The sequence below is a fragment of the Lynx canadensis genome, chromosome B2, assembly GCF_007474595.2.
Source record: "Lynx canadensis isolate LIC74 chromosome B2, mLynCan4.pri.v2, whole genome shotgun sequence".
In the NCBI taxonomy this organism is placed as follows: Eukaryota; Metazoa; Chordata; class Mammalia; order Carnivora; family Felidae; genus Lynx; species Lynx canadensis.
Window position 1 is genome coordinate 130,555,584 of NC_044307.1, and position 15,965 is coordinate 130,571,548.

The 15,965-nt window shown below is 39.2% G+C and overlaps 1 protein-coding gene across 1 annotated transcript; it reads right to left on the reverse strand.

The window, feature by feature from the left end:
* Positions 1 to 7,155: 7,155 nt before the first annotated feature.
* On the reverse strand, positions 7,156 to 7,880 carry SF3B5 (splicing factor 3b subunit 5). The gene has a single exon (XM_030316523.1). It carries the CDS (start codon positions 7,753 to 7,755, stop codon positions 7,495 to 7,497), a length of 261 nt encoding a protein of 86 aa, XP_030172383.1. The 5' UTR covers positions 7,756 to 7,880; the 3' UTR covers positions 7,156 to 7,494.
* Positions 7,881 to 15,965: the final 8,085 nt, after the last annotated feature.

Genomic DNA, 15,965 nt, shown 5'->3' on the forward strand with positions numbered 1-15,965 from the left:
GAGAGAGGGAGAAAGAGAATCTTAAGTAGGCTCCACAACGGGCATGGAGCTCAGTCTCACAACCATGAGATCATGACCTGAGTCAAAATTAAGAGTCAGATGATTAACTGACTGAGCCACCCAAGTGTCCCAAAAAAAAGACAACTTTTTCTAAAATGTACATTATCACTTGATCCTCGTATTAAAATTGATGAAGGAGATAGGACCGTAATATTATCCTCATTGTGAAGGCAGAATTCTGAAAAGGACGGCAGTGGACCAGAACCAGAGACTAAGGCTCTGGGCTACCGGTGGGAGGGCTTGGTGAGGAGAGGGAAGCTGGGGAGGTGGGCACCCTAAACTCTTTGATGCAGTGTATCACATCCTCTGAATATACCTACTTAATTTTCCCCCCATTCTTAATGGTATGATGACATTTCTGCTTCGAAGGCCATTGCTTTTGTGGGGCAACATGGACGAAGAAAGGATAAGGTTCATTAAAGCAGAAAGATAGCATGATAAGAGAAAAGGCTGGGAGACAAGATAAGAACTGAGAACGGTGGCTAGGAAATGAGTGAAGTGGAGAAAAGAAGGGATTCTGAGGTCATGCAGATCAAAGAGACAGAGGTTCAAAGGGCCATTTGTAGCAGACCATTTGTGCCGTGTGAGAGATGAGATGTATTCTTCCATGTCCTGGTGTCCTACCAGTGCCCCTCACCCTTTCTCAGTTTTCACTACTTCTGTGCTAAATGATTGAGTGGGCAGGTATGTGTGATGTGTATGTTGCATGTAAAGAAAATGAAGGACATGGCGAGTCTGAAAGGAATGTGGGATGTGAGATAAAAAGCCAGTTAAATTAAGAACAAATTATCATCTCTCTAAAGTAGAACAATTGTTGGCTGCCGTATCACTCACTATTGATCCCTGATCAGTATACATCGTCCAGAAATAATAAAATTAGAGAACAAAAATGTCCAAATTCCTCAAAAATATTGGTTTTTTTATGCACTTGCCCTGAAAATAAACTTAATAGCTTTGTAACTAATTTGTACAATATAAGTCTCTTTTCTTTCTAATATCTTAAAGTTGCTAGTCCCGGAGAGATGAAAAAAAATCAGAGCTGAGAACTAAGAATGCTTTACTCACAAAAGGTATTCATTTTCAGTTGAGGGAATTACAATCTAAGAAGGAAAGGGAAGTTATCTGTGGCTATGAGTTCCAACTACACATTGCCACCAAATTCATTTTCCTCATGCCCAGTGTTGAATACATTTCTCTATTCAAATTTCTTTCCTTACAAAAGCAGTATATCCCAAAGGTATTTCTCAGAATCATCTTTACAAGTGTTTCTTGAGGAAAGAAAGTCCAAGATCAAATAAGTTTAGGAAGTGATGAGTTAAGAAAAATTTCTTACTGCAGAACTTAAAAAAAAAAAACAAAAAAAACAAAAAAACCAAACCTAATCTGAAGCATGAATCTCCAAGCAGTGGGACATTTCTGAAACTTATTTGACCAAGATATTCCCCTCTCTTTATTCCCCCTTCCCCAGCCCCAGGTCTATAAATTTTTATGGAATTAGAATTCTGCAAAACATAGTTTTGGAAACATTGACCTACCCTATGAAAGCCTGGATCCTGGAACCAGATCTGAGTGTAAGTGCCTTAAAACTTAACTAGCTCAGTGATACTTAGCAAACAATTTAAGTTTTCCTGTGTCTGTTTGCTTACTGGTAGAATGGGATAATAACCTTCCCAGGGTTGTTGTGAAGATTTATTGAGATAATATATAAAAGTTTTGGGCACATAGTGAGTACTCAGCAAACAGTAGCTGTTACCTCATTGTTATTCTGGAATTTGAAACTTAACTTGCTTTTCCAGCCTTATGAAAAAAGCAGGAGCCAGAGTGGGAAGTCTTATAACCCACAAGAAGTTAATGAAAGCAATGGAAAGGTTTTAAACAGGAATGAGTGGTTTGAATTCTCCCACCCTTGCTAGGACAGCTGGTATGATCTCCAGAGGCTCATAATGCCTTGCCATTGTCTTAACACATACAAATCCTACTTCTCACTCAAGGTCCTACTTATCACTCAAGCCTCTTTCTTGACAATGTCCTCATTTACTCCCTCACTGGCAGTTTGCAATCATCTCTTCTTGTAAACTCTATAGCCTTTTTTCCCTATATCTTTCTTCAGTACTTACCAGTTGCTATGACAAATGGAGTTGTTAATGTGCTGCTGTATTTACTTCCCTAACAAGCATCCTTTTAAGGGCAGGGTCCACATCTTGTCTCATCTTTGTAAGCGTAATACAGGGATTTGTAGTATTCACTGCATACTTGTCAAATTAAAAACATGCTATCACCTTACAGTTCACAAAGTGGCTTTCAAACTACAACATCACTGTAAATAAATATAGAAAGTTTATTTTCTCCAATTAGCAGAAGTCTGTAAGTCTGGAGCTTTTTCCAAGAGTAGTTTCTATCAGAGCATTATTTGCTGCCCTCCTGTGTTTGATAAGAGTATTATTTTTTACCAGAACTATAACAACAACAAAAAAAAGAGTAACAGGCTCAATAAAATATATTTGGACTGCACTTTGTTTACTTTCAGAACCTTGAATGAATTTTTTCCCATACAAATTATTTTTCCTTTTCCCATTAAAATTATCTGCATTCAATACATTTCAAGCTACATTTTTTTACTTAGATCTATATGGTATACAAGAACTTTTCATATTGGTCTGATACTCCTTCTACTAAATCTAATGTACTAAGCTTTTTATATTTCCATTTTTTTTATCTGAGACAAGAACTAATCTCAAACTATTCTAGTGGGATTTTTATATATTAGACCTGCTTGGGCAACTGTATATTTAAGACTGTACTTTGGAGCTAGAAAGACCTGGTTCAGATCCTGACTTAGCCACATAGTAATTGTATAACCTTGGGTAAATTTCTTGTCTGACACTTTTTCCTCTATAAAACAAAGGTAATACTGCTGAAAGATCACATATGATAAAACACTTAGCACATCATAAAAGCAATCAATATGTTAGCTATTATTACAATTTAGGAAGCATGTTTTCAAACATCTTTTTTCTTTAGAATTACCTATTTTGGTGAAGTTGAAGACTGCAAAAGGACATGAATTAGAATGGACCCAGTGTATTATCTGGATTAAGTTCTGTCTTTCCATATTCAACACTCAATATTTATTGAACACTTGTGATGTGCCAGGCAGCATTCTAAACACTTGCCCTTGTACAACTTAACAATATAAATCCTACCACTTCAGGGGCACCTGGGTGGCTCAGTTGGTTAAGTGTCCGACTTTGGCTCAGGTCATGATCTCACAACTCGTGAATTCAATCCTCACAACGGGCTCTGTGCTGACAGCTCAGAGCCTGGAACCTGCTTCAGATTCTGCGTCTCCCTCTCTCTCTGACCCTCTCCCGCTCACACTCTGTCTCTCTCTCTCAAAAATAAATAAACATTAAAAAAATAAAAAAAAATAAATCCTACCACTTCATGACATCTTTCGCTAAGTTATTAACTTTCTTTTAAATTCTTGCAGTTCTTAATTGTGCACATTACTTATTGGATTCTTTTTTTTTTTTTTTTTTTTTTGAGAGAGAGAGAGAGACAGAGACAGAATGTGAGTGGGAAGGAGCAGAAAGAGAGGGAGACACAAAATCTGAAGCAGGCTCCAGGCTCTGAGCTGTCAGCACAGAGCCCGATGCGGGGCCTGAACTCAACTGCGAGATCATGACCTGAGCTGAAGTCGGAGGCTCAACCGACTGAGCCACCCAGGTGCCCCTGGGTTCTTCATACAAGCTACCCCATACCATGTATCCAGTCCCTTCCTCTCTATCTCCAGTGCAGGTTGTCACCTCTCCTGGTTTGCTGTCCTGCTATAGCCTCCAGTTAGGGATGGGGGCTCACCCTCATGCCACTTTGTAAACCTTTATCAAGTTTTTTAAGGATGGGGACTTAAAACTTAAATCTCTCCTACTCTCGAACGTGAGCTGGGGGAAAAGGCATTAGTGTGGATACCTTTATTGGATTGCTGACAATCACAGTCTATTTTCTGTTACCCCACCTCAGTCTATTCTCAACACAGCAGCCAGAAGGATCCTCTGAAACAGTGCATTGTTTTCTTAGAAGTGATGTCTCTCTTCATTCATTTCTTGAGAAAATGCCTGCCAAATACTCAAGTCTAAATAACCATAGTTCAATCTACTGTCTGTTTTGTTTTTTTTCCAAGCAAAAATGATGGGAAAGGATTTCAGGGAATCTGTGAAGTTAACACTTTTCACAATACTGAGGTTTGCCATTGTTAGCCACTTTAACATTCGTACAGATGATAAAAAGCAACAGAAAGTAAACTAGCAAATCTGCACGAATCAAGGTAGTGGCACCAAACTACTGGCAGTCTTCGTATTTTCCACTGCCACGCGCTCTCAATAAAAACAAACAAAACCACAAAGTCAACTCAGTTTCACTTAAAAATGTACTCTCTGCAGTAAAAAGTAGTAATTTCATGAAATCTTAGTCCTTGAGGGCACATCTTTTGAAAGGTTCGTGTGGCAAAATTGGTGGTATGCGTAAAGTGTTTCTGCTGCTTCCAAAGGACGATGGTTTTCTCAAGGAAAAGCACTTATTATTTGAATTACAAACTCAAATAATAACTGGCTTCCTCCCCGCCCCCACTCAAGGAAAACCATTTTACTTGAACGACTGACAAACCGTAGTTACTCAGAATTGGGTATTCGGCAGACATTTTCTTGAAAATGAACCGAGTAGGCCTGTTGCTTCAAGGACAACAGAAGACAGTATTTGCTACCAGTGATCACAGTGAAGCTATCAAGCAAAACTTAAAATTGTTTAAAACTTACACCATCACGGTGAGTTTTTCAGCTTCCCAATACCGTGAGACTTTCCTAATGACATCAGTGGTGATATTAATAAATGTGATTTTTTGATGTATAACTAAATGTGTCAACATTGGAAGGCCTCTGTAACTCAGTGAGCCAGTACTTTCCAAACAACAGATGCATGGTGTTACAAAATCATATATGGGTAAAGGATCCTTTCAGAGTTCATGATAGATAAATGAAGAATGAAACATAACAGAATTTAACATAACAGAATGAACAGAATGAAAAGTTCATTGATCAAAGTCCATAACTTTTAAGAAATTACCACTTGTTTGGGTTTTGCTAGAGAATTAAAGTAAAACCACAATTATTTGAAAAGGCTATTAGAATATTCCTCCCTTACCACATATTTATGTGAAGTGGACTTCTCAAACTTCAACCAAAACTTCGTATCACAGGGGTGCCTGGGTGGCTGGGTGGGTTAAGTGCCTGACTCGATTTTGGCTCAGGCCATCTCACAGATCCAGATCACGCCCTACGTCGGGCTCTGCACTGGCAACATGGAGCCTGCCTGGGATTCTCTCTCCTAATATTAATAAACATTCAAAAAAAACTTCATTATCACAAGAGTTTGAATACAGAAGCAGATAGGAAACCCCAGTTGTTTTCTATTAAGCCATTGAAGGCATCTGCAAAACTAGTTTTTTAAAAAAAGCCATTCTCGGGGCCCCTGGGTGGTGCAGTCGGTTAAGCGTCCGACTTCAGCCAGGTCACGATCTCGCGGTCCGTGAGTTCTAGCCCCGCGTCAGGCTCTGGGCTGATGGCTCAGAGCCTGGAGCCTGGTTCCGATTCTGTGTCTCCCTCTCTCTCTGCCCCTCCCCCGTTCATGCTCTGTCTCTCTCTGTACCAAAAATAAATAAACGTTGAAAAAAGAAAATTAAAAAAAAGCCATTCTCACTAAATTAGTTTTGGAAAAATATTATTTATTTATCTTTAAAAATATTTATTTTGAGAGAGAATTGTGCAAGTGGGGAAGCAGTTGAGAGGGAGAGAGAATCTCAAGCAGGCTCTATGCTCAGCACAGGGCTTCCTAGATGCTGGGTCAATCTCATGCACGTGAGATCATGACCTGAGCCAATATCGAGAGTTGGGCATTCAACCAACTAAACAAACCACCCAGGCACCCCTTTTTAAAGTTTTTCACAAGGTTTTAACATGTAATGGTTTTATTATTTTTTTTTACATGAATTAGTAAACCTTTTAAATTTTTGTTTTAATTTCTTATTTGGTTAGTATCAACAACTATAAGCCTCACAGACTATGGGTTGGGGGTGTGTGTGTGGCGGGTGGTCTTCAAGAATTTTTAAGAATGTAATCAAGTCCCAAGGCCAAATTGTTTGAGAATTGCTGATCTAAATTACATCAGATCACATTACTTAATAAAACCATTACTCCCAATGACTCCCCATTTCCCTCAAGTCCTTGCGTTGGCCTACCAGGCTCTATTCTTATCTGTTCCTCCTCCATTACCAATCCCTCTATTCTTCCCCTTGCTCACTCCCTCCAGCCATATTTGCCTCTTTGCTGTTCTTCCAGTAAGCCAGACAAAACTTCATTATTAGGACCACTGCACTGACAGTTCTCTCTGCCTAGTAAGCAATTCCTGCAGTTTTCCACAGGGCTATTTCCCTCCCTTCCTTAAAGTCTTTGCTCAAGTGTAACCATCTCATTAGTCTAACATAAGCATCGTGTTTAAAACTGCAAACCTACTGCTACTCCCATCCTGCACAACACCTTCTAATACTTGCCTGTTTATGTCTACAGTTTGTGCAGTCTCCCTCGCCCAAGTATAACATAAGCTCTAAAAGCATAGCGAAATGCCCACCACATAGAGCTCAACAAATATTTGTTGAATGCTGAATGAAAGAACTCGTTTGACAGCCTGTTACTTTTCACAGTCCCAAGGATGCAACTTGCACGGATAGGAGTGGGCAATGCTAGCAAAGATTTTTTGAATGGAAGAAAAAAACGAGGGTGGGATACAGTGATCAGAAACCTCAATACTGAAGGCATTATGGGTCTGAAAAAAGCTCTTGGAAGAAGTCAGGGCTGGGGAATATTATAAAGGTTGTGCAAGGCGGACTTAACTGTCTGGCAATGAACTGGCCCTGGGCTCAACCCCGCCACCGCTCATCCCCTTCTCCACTTCCCATACCTCCAGCCTCTCCCGTCTCCTACGAAACCAAAGTCCCCAGAGCCCTCCCTGGACCCCTCCACCCGAACACAAGTAGTCCACACCAAGTGACTGAAAAATTTCTAAACTTTATAGAAAAAGCAACAACAATCAACTAGCCAAAAACGAGCCTCCAAATTCCGTCTCATTCCAGTGCCTTCTCCCCTCTCTGGCTGGCTTCAGGATCTCTCCACCGTCTCAGTTCTCAGGGGTCCTGATGGTATCCCAGCGCTGTGTTCCAAAGGGTCCACAGGACGGCGGGTCAGGCGGGACGCCCTCCGGTAAGCACTTCTGCACTGGGAAAGCACGAGAAATAGGAGCCATGGAGAATCGGTCCACTTGGTACAGGAACAGGCGAGAATGACTGCAAAAAGGGAGGAACTCAGGAGACGCTCCCGCACAGCGGTCTCAGTTCTCCTCCGGCTTGTCGGCTGGTGGTCCGCAAGGCTGCAGCATTTTCTCCATCAAGTTGAAGCGGACTCGCGCTTTGCTCTCATTCTCCGCAATGGCAAAGTAGTTCAGAAGGTCGAAGTGGCCCATGTAGGAGCAGTAGGAGTCGCGGTGCTGGTTCACCAGCCATTCCCACTTGGTGGTGTCGGCGTGACCCGTGCCGATGTACTTGGACTGCAGATGCTCCAGCTGACTGTGGATGGTGTAGCGGTCCGTCATCTCGCCGCTTTCCCTTTGCTCCCAGGTCAGAGGCCACAGATGAGAACCAACAGCTCTAGATTTTCACGCGGGAGACAGGCCGCGGCAGGGAACCTACAGGCCCGCGCAGTCGCAGACGAATGGCGTCACAGCGACGAAGTTGCGTGGACTCGCGGTCCTAGGGCTCAGAGGCGGAAGCGGCTGTGGTTTTGCCCTGCAATTGGAGTTGCCTAGGCGATACTACACGACGGCCGCCCCCCCCAAAGAGAGCCCCGCCCCCTTCGTAGAGCATTGCATTATGGTTCAGTTAGTGAGCCTTTTACTAATAGGGAGCTTTGCATGCTGGGACCTGTGGTCTCTGAGGGTTCGTGCACGTCCGTTTCTGGGAACGGTCGTCGCAGTTTACGAGGCCGCCGGCGGCCTAATGGAGTGTGGTGTAGGGGAGGCGGGGAGCATCCTTGGAGGTTGAGAGCTGAGAAGAAATGGGAAGCTCAAGTAGGACGGGGCCACAGACAACTGTGAAAATAAAGTCGGTATAATTTTGGTTTCGGAACGAATGTGGCGGCGTGGCAGTCCCTTCACAGCCAGGGGTGGGTGACCCTGAAATCAGTCGCCGCCGAGTTCTGGCCCCAACTCTGTGTCGTGTAAGCTATGTGGAGTGAACGTTATTTCAACGTTTGCAGGGCCGCCGTTTCCTGCCCGGTGACCGAAGTGCTACACCAGTTCTGACACGTTCCGGCTCCTCACCAAGCCCCTCCTTCCTCTCCGGCTTCTTAATTTGATAGTCTCCCTCCAGCCCCTCGCCCCACCCTACACACCCCCCGCCTGTATTTCTCAACATTCCGTGCAGCTCGCCTGTCCAATTCTTTGTACTAGCTGTTCCCTCCGCTCGGAATGCTTTTGTTCCCTTGGCTAACGACTTCTCTCTTTAAGTCAGCTCAAAAGCATCTCCTTGAAATCGGCTTTGGCCACGCCAGACAGATGTAAATTGTGCCTCCTTCTCGCGTCTTGTCCGTCTCTCTTCATATTTTCGCTTTATATGCTACTTTTTGGTTTAAGAACTTCCTCATGTGAATTCAAACACTTGGGAAAAGTAGTTTACGTTTTCGATGGTATCTTTTGTCACATGCTTCTTTTATGTTATCTTTTTATGATATCCTCATGGCCTGGCAGAGATTGTATTCTCGAAAAACATTTGATGAATGGATAAACAACTGTATGGCAGCCAAATAGAAGGAATTCTTTACTGGGAGAAAGAGAACTTTAAAATAGTTTTATTCCGATACAAAATCCCAGCTATGTACAGATGAGAAAGTCTAGAGATCTAATGTACAGCATGATGACTGAAGTTAATATTGTATTGAATGTTAGAAATTTGCACAAGAGAATAGATTTCAGGTGCTCCGAACACGCACACACACACAAAGGTAACTGTTAAGAGATGGATATGTTAATTAGCCTGACTATAGTACAATCATTTCATTATGTATACATATCAAATCATGTTGTACACCTGAAACATAATTTAAGTTTTATTTTTTTAAAGAAGATTTAAAGGAAAGAAAATGACAAAAAAACGTTCTTTATGGGATCAAATGCCTGTGCCAAAATGAATTTAAAAAAAAGTCTTACTCTGTTTAAGCTATTATAATAAACATCTGTGGATTCACCATCCAGATATATCAAAGCTTGCCATTTTGCCATTGTTTCCAACGTTGTTAAATAAACATGAAGTTCTCTGTGTTCCTCTCCCTAATCTGTTCAGTTCAGGAAACTAGCTTGAATTGAGAGTTAATCTTTCCTGAGTCTGGTTGTTTGTTTTTGTTTTTTAATTGCTGAAAGTTTGTGTCTCCAAGGTGTTATTGGTATGCGTGTTTTGAAACTTTACATAAAATGACACCCTGTGGGTATTTTCCCTTGTCAGAATCCATGTTGATATATGCAATTTTAAAAATTACTTTTTTAATGTTTATTTTTGAAAGAGAGAGAGAGCGAGAGCAGGGGAGGGGCAGAGAGAGAGAGAGAGAGAGAGAGAGAGAGAGAGAAGGAGACACAGAATCTGAAGCAGGCCCCAGGCTCTGAGCCGGCAGCATAAAGCCTGATCTGGGGCTGGAACTCACAAACTGCAAGATCATGTTAGACGCTTAACCCATTGAGCCACCCAGACACCCTGATATATGCAATTTTAATGCATTTTTCCTGTCATGTAGTATGCTATTGAATTAATATACCATAATATATCCATTATGTCAATAATGGACATTTAATTTTATATTTTTGCCATAAGAAACAATGCTGCAATAAATATTCTTGTACATATTCTTATGAAGGAGTTTCTTTAGGGAATCATATATATAGGTAAAAATTTGTTGAGATAGGGATGAGTGTCTTCAAGCTTTGCTAGTTATTGCCAAATTGTTGTCCAAACTGGTTATACCAATTGGTTCTGCCAAGAAGAGAATGAGAATTCCTTTTGATCCACATCCTTCCCAAAACTTGGGGTCCTCAGACATTTAATATATATTTTTTTAATTCGATGGATGGAGCAGAATTTCATTGTCTTTAATTTGCAATCCCTGCTTACTAGGGAGATAGCATGTTTTTTATGAGTTTATTGGTCCATTATATTTCTGATTTGTGAAGTGCATATTCATATTCTTTGACAATTTTTTTTATTGGGATGTTTGTCTTTTTCTTACTAATTTTTTAGGAGATCTTTGTATATTCTGGATACCAGCCTTGCTAGTTATATGCAATGAAAATATTTTTTTCCAGTCTCTAATTCATCTTTATATTTTCTTTATGATAACTTGTAAGAGGTTAAGTTTAAAGTAGTAAAATGTATCAGCCTTCCTTTATGGTTTGTGCTTTTTGCAATTGGATTAAAAAATGAAATGAAGCAAAACATTTTTTTACCCTAGGGCCATAAAAATAGTTTATTTTATTCTAAAAGGTTTATAATTTTGCCTTCTATATTTTGAAATTTAATCTACCTGAAAGTTTTGATTTGTTTGGCTTTAGGGATCTAATTTTCAAATATTTTCCTATATGGCTAACTAGTTCACAGTGATAACCATCATTCATTAAATTGTACAACCTTTCCCTACTCATCTTTAATGCTTCTGTTGTATATGCACAAATCTGTTTCTAAGTATTCTGTTCCATTAGTCTCTTTGTCTATATGCTCATTGGTAACACGGTAATTATTATAATTTTTTAAACTTTTTTGAGATGGTGCTTATTATACCTTTATAATAAGTCTTGATACCTGGCAGGGCGAAACCTGTACAATTTCTTTTTTTTTTTTTGGAAATGTCTTAACAATTCTTGATCCTTTGCTCTTCTACATGAATTTAGAATTGTCAGTAAAATCCACATGGAAATTGTGATTGAGTAGTCAAACAAAGCCACAGAAATTAATATTATTTCCATTTCATTAAGAATGATTCTAAGGGGGCGCCTGGGTGGGTCAGTTGGTTAAGTGTCTGACTTCGGCTCAGGTCATGATCTCACAGTTCACGGGTTGGAGCCCCGCTTTGGGCTCTGTTCTGACAGCCCAGAGCCTGGAGCCCACTTCCAGTTCTGTGTCTTCCTCTCTGCCCCTCCACTGCTCACACTCTGTCTCTCTCTCTCTCTCTCAAAAAAAAATGAACATTAAAAAATTTTTTTTTAAAAAAGAATGATTCTAAGGATATGAGAGAATTCCTCAAATTCAAAGGCCTTTAGAACTAGATGGAAAAAACTGAGGGTTGATCGGGGGTGGGAGGGCAGGGAGGGTGGGTGATGGGTATTGAGGAGGGCACCTGTTCGGATGAGCACTGGGTGTTGTATGGAAACCAGTTTGACAATAAATTTCATATTAAAAATAAATAAATAAATAAATAAATAAATATTTGGAAAAAAAAAAGAACTAGATGGAAAATATATTTACATGTAGTAATTAACAGCTAATGTATATTAATTTGCTGGGGCTGCGCAAACAAAGTACCACAGATTGGGTGCCTTAAGCCATAGAAATTTATTCCCTCACAGTTCTGGAGACCAAAAGTCCAAGATCAAAGTGATGGCAGAGTTGGTTTCATTCTGAGGCTTCTTTCCTTAGCTTACAGATGGCCATCTTCTCTCTGTGTTCCTCTGTATATCTGTGTCCTAATCTCCTCCTATAAAAAGACTAATAACGCAGACAGCCTCCCCTCTCCTATCCTGCCTGCCACTCCCTTGCAGTATATTCAATAAACTTCTCTAAAAAAAATAATTAATTTAAAAATTTAATAAAAAGGCCAATCATATTGGATTAAGGTCCACGTATATGACCTTATTTTATATAAAGGCTCTTTCTCCAAATGTGGTCACGTTGAGTTATTGGGGGTTAGGACTTCATCATAAATTTTGGTGGGGGGACACAATTTAGTGGTAATGGGTTTTATACAGTAATGAGGAATATGTAAGAAAACTTGTTCCTTTTTACATATTTGTAAATTTAATTAGATTTGTGAAACCAGTTTACGTGAAAAACCTTTATTTGTCCTCAGACAACTGCAATATTTACAAGGAAAATGCAACATATTACATTAATAAATGTAGTTTAAAATGTTTAAGAGTCAAAACTTGGAGTGGATCTAAATTTTATCCAAAGGCCTATTAAGAGTGATTGTGAAATTTTGCTAGACTTATGAATGGTTTAGGATTAAAAAAAATTTTTTTAACGTTTATTTATTTTTGAGACAGAGAAAGAGCGCAAGCAGGGGAGGAGCAGAGAGAAAGGGTGACGCAGAATCCAAAGCAGGTTCCAGGTTCTGAGCTGTCAGAGCCCAACACGGAGCTCAAACTCACGGACACTGAGATCATGACCGAAGTTGGATGCTTAACTGACAGGCGCCCCATGAATAGTCTAGGATTTTTAACTGAATTTACAAGCTTAAGGAAAAAAGGCAGGTTTTTGATTTATAACTTTAATAAACTAAAGATTAAGTTTTAAAATCTAAACAAATCTCTGGATGATATCTTGTACATTTCCCCAAATGACCCTTAAAGTCACCAAGAAACCTTCCATTTAACAAGACCAGCTTGCAAATAACGCAAAAACCCTGCTTCAATTTGAATTGTAATTAAATTAATTTTAATTTAATTTATTTGGAGAGGATTGTCATCTTAACTATATTGAGCTTTCTTATCTATGCACATAGGAAGCATTACATTTTGTTTTTTACTTCTACTTTTTTTACTTCAAATAAAGCTTGGACAATTTTCCCCATAAAGGTCTTTCACATCTTCTGTTAGATTTATTCCCAAGTATCTGCTATATATACTTAAAGATGTTCCTTGTGACCTACTAAGGAATATCACAATTTCTTATGCGTATTGGCAATAAAGAATTTTGGTCTGTAACCAGTGACCTTGGAGAAGGCATGGGAAGACATTCCAGGAGAGCCTTTAATATTTCTTGACCCAAGATATTATTATTACCTCAAGTCAATCCTGCCTGTTAGTCACATCTATGTAACTGTCAAATACCATCTTATAATTTGGCATTTGAGTAAGAAAAATATGCAAGAAAAGATTCTATTGGAAAAGACTATAGAATTAAAAATGCATAAGGAAAATAAAAAGTATATATATATATATTTTAGACAGAATTATATTTTGTGTATTTTTTAAGTCTGGAAATGCAGGTAGTATTTTATCTTTTCATTTTCTTGGTCTTGTGCTAATGGCTTTAAATATTTTAAAAGTCATTTAATATTTTGAATAGCCAAGGCATCATTCAAAAACAAAAAAGTATACAAAGGAATGCAGTTTCTAACATCTACCCATTTCCATCCCCATCCTCAGTAAGTAACCATTGCTATGTGTATCTTGTATATCCTTCCAGAGACTTTTTTTAGTGGAGGTATATAGGCAAACACAAATATATATGATATTTTACTCCTTTTAAAATGTAGATGGTAGCAAAGTGCTTTTTTTTTATGTATCATGGAGTACATGAAAGAGCTTCCTCATTCTCTCTTTTTGGTCTTGTTTTACAGCTGTATAATATTTCATTGTATGGATATATCGTTCTCTAACCACCCTCTTCTTGTCAAATGCCTTCTATACCCAGAAATTACATTTAAATTTATTATTGCAGAAAAATATGAATTTCAAATTGACATGAGATAAAGTCACATTTCCTTTGGTGAAAAATTATTTTAGCTACCATTTTTTGTCTGTAAGCAAGTTTAAAATATTATAAAGATTTTCAACATGTGCAGTGTTGATACCACATTTCACACTAGGGGTCGCCAAAACAGTACTTAACGCCAACAAATAGGTGGATGATTGAGAACATTTTGTAAGTAGGGACCGGAGTTTCTCAACCACAATAAGAGGGAACTGTACCTGTGACTGAGATGCTGAAGGCAAAACTTTGGTTTGCTGTATCCTCAAAGGCAATAAGACTCTGATAATTTAGGAGGAAAATAAGCAGTCCTTCCTTTCTCATCATGCAAATTTTTTACTTTGGGGTTTTATATTTAATTGGATTAAACAGGAATGGGGGGCCTGGGTGGCTCAGTCAGCTGGGCGACTGACTTCAGCTCAGGTCATGATCTCACAGTTTGTGGGTTCAGGCACACATCGGGCTCTGTGCTGGCAGCTCAGAGCCTGGAGCCTGCCTCAGAATCTGTGTCTCTCTCTTTCTCTGCCCTTCCCTCGCTCACACTCTGTGTCTCTCTTTCTCAAAAATAAATAAACATTAAAAAAAAAAACAGGAATGGGGAATTTAGGTGATATAGAATTTAGGGAATTTTTAAAAAGAAGGTTGCTAGACATATTTTCCTGTGATTAAAAATGTCTTTATCTTCAGGTTTTCATTTCTGGCTATCCTGGGTTTCATGTATCTGAGCAGATCTAGAACTCAATTTTTGAAGGGTTTTGCCTCTAATTGGGCACATATTTCAAAAGCCTAAAATGTACTGTATCTTTTTTATAATTGCTCCTGGGGAAAATATGATCACCACAGACATGCATTCTATAACTCTTCATTTGAGATTTAATAGGTCATCCCTCTCTGTTCTTTAGTGATTACATTAAATCACAAGCTGGTGCAATTTTTGAACAAAAATTTCTCTGGAGAAATTTCACAAAGGAACTTTGAAGTATTATATACATATTCCATTCATTGCAGTGATATGAAATCTTGCAGCACTAAGATTAGTGATTGACATATCAGAGACACTAAATTAATATTTATTGGATGAATGAATGAATGAATGTTTGTGACAATGCCTTGAGTGACAGCAAAGGATTGGAAGCAACTTTAGTGCCAACAATAAAGGAATAATTACATAAATTATGGTGTAATCTGGGTACATATGACTCATCTCACTTGAATGTAAGTTCCTTTGAAATATGTAACTTTTTTCTCCGTTATATTAGAATAATGATTTACCCATTGTTGGCACTCCATAAAAACTGTTGAATTATAATACTGTTTTCCTGCTGGTATTAGGGAGATACCCAAAATCTCAAAACATCTCCCAGGAGTTGGGATTAGCCACCTCGAAATTCCACCATTCTCTACCCTAAGCTTAAAGAGATGTGGATGGGGGGGGGGGCACGGGCAATATTTTCTTTGGCATTAATGGCAGAGACCTATGACAAAGCTTTACAAAACTACAAATATACTAAATTTTAACTGTTATAGGGTTGCTTCAGTTGCAAGGAACAGTTTTTTCATAGCTGAGCCAGGTCCTTGAACATCAGTAATCACAAATTAGAATATGGAATCTAAGAACAAGAAGTGATGGGACTGACCATATATGCAACATTTCAAGTATCCAATTAAAAAAATTTTTTTAAAGCTTTAATTTATTTTGAGAGAGTGAGCACAAGTGGGGGAGGGCCAGAGAGAGAGGGAGAGATAGAATCCCAAGCAGGTTCTTCACTGTCAGTGCAGAGCCTGATGCGGGACTCAGTCCCACAAACCGTGTGATCGTGACCTGAGCCAAAATCAAGAGTCACGACTGAGCCGCCCAGGCGCCCCTCAAGTACCTTAAACACAGGATTCCTTGTAGTCTACCGAGAGCGAAAGTCGTAGGTGAAACTGGAGGAAAGGAGATGAGCCTATACTTTCCTTTGACTCGAATTTGAGCAAGTGTAAGGTATGCATGGTTCCTAGGGAAGCTTTAATGCCTCTTGGTTTTAAATCAACGACGGGGAAGTTGTTCGCTTTTGACGTTTTAGAACAGGTA

What these genes read in the sequence shown, in the direction of transcription:
- SF3B5 (XM_030316523.1), bottom strand. Translation starts at nt 7,755, where the DNA reads ATGACGGACCGCTACACCATCCACAGTCAGCTGGAGCATCTGCAGTCC.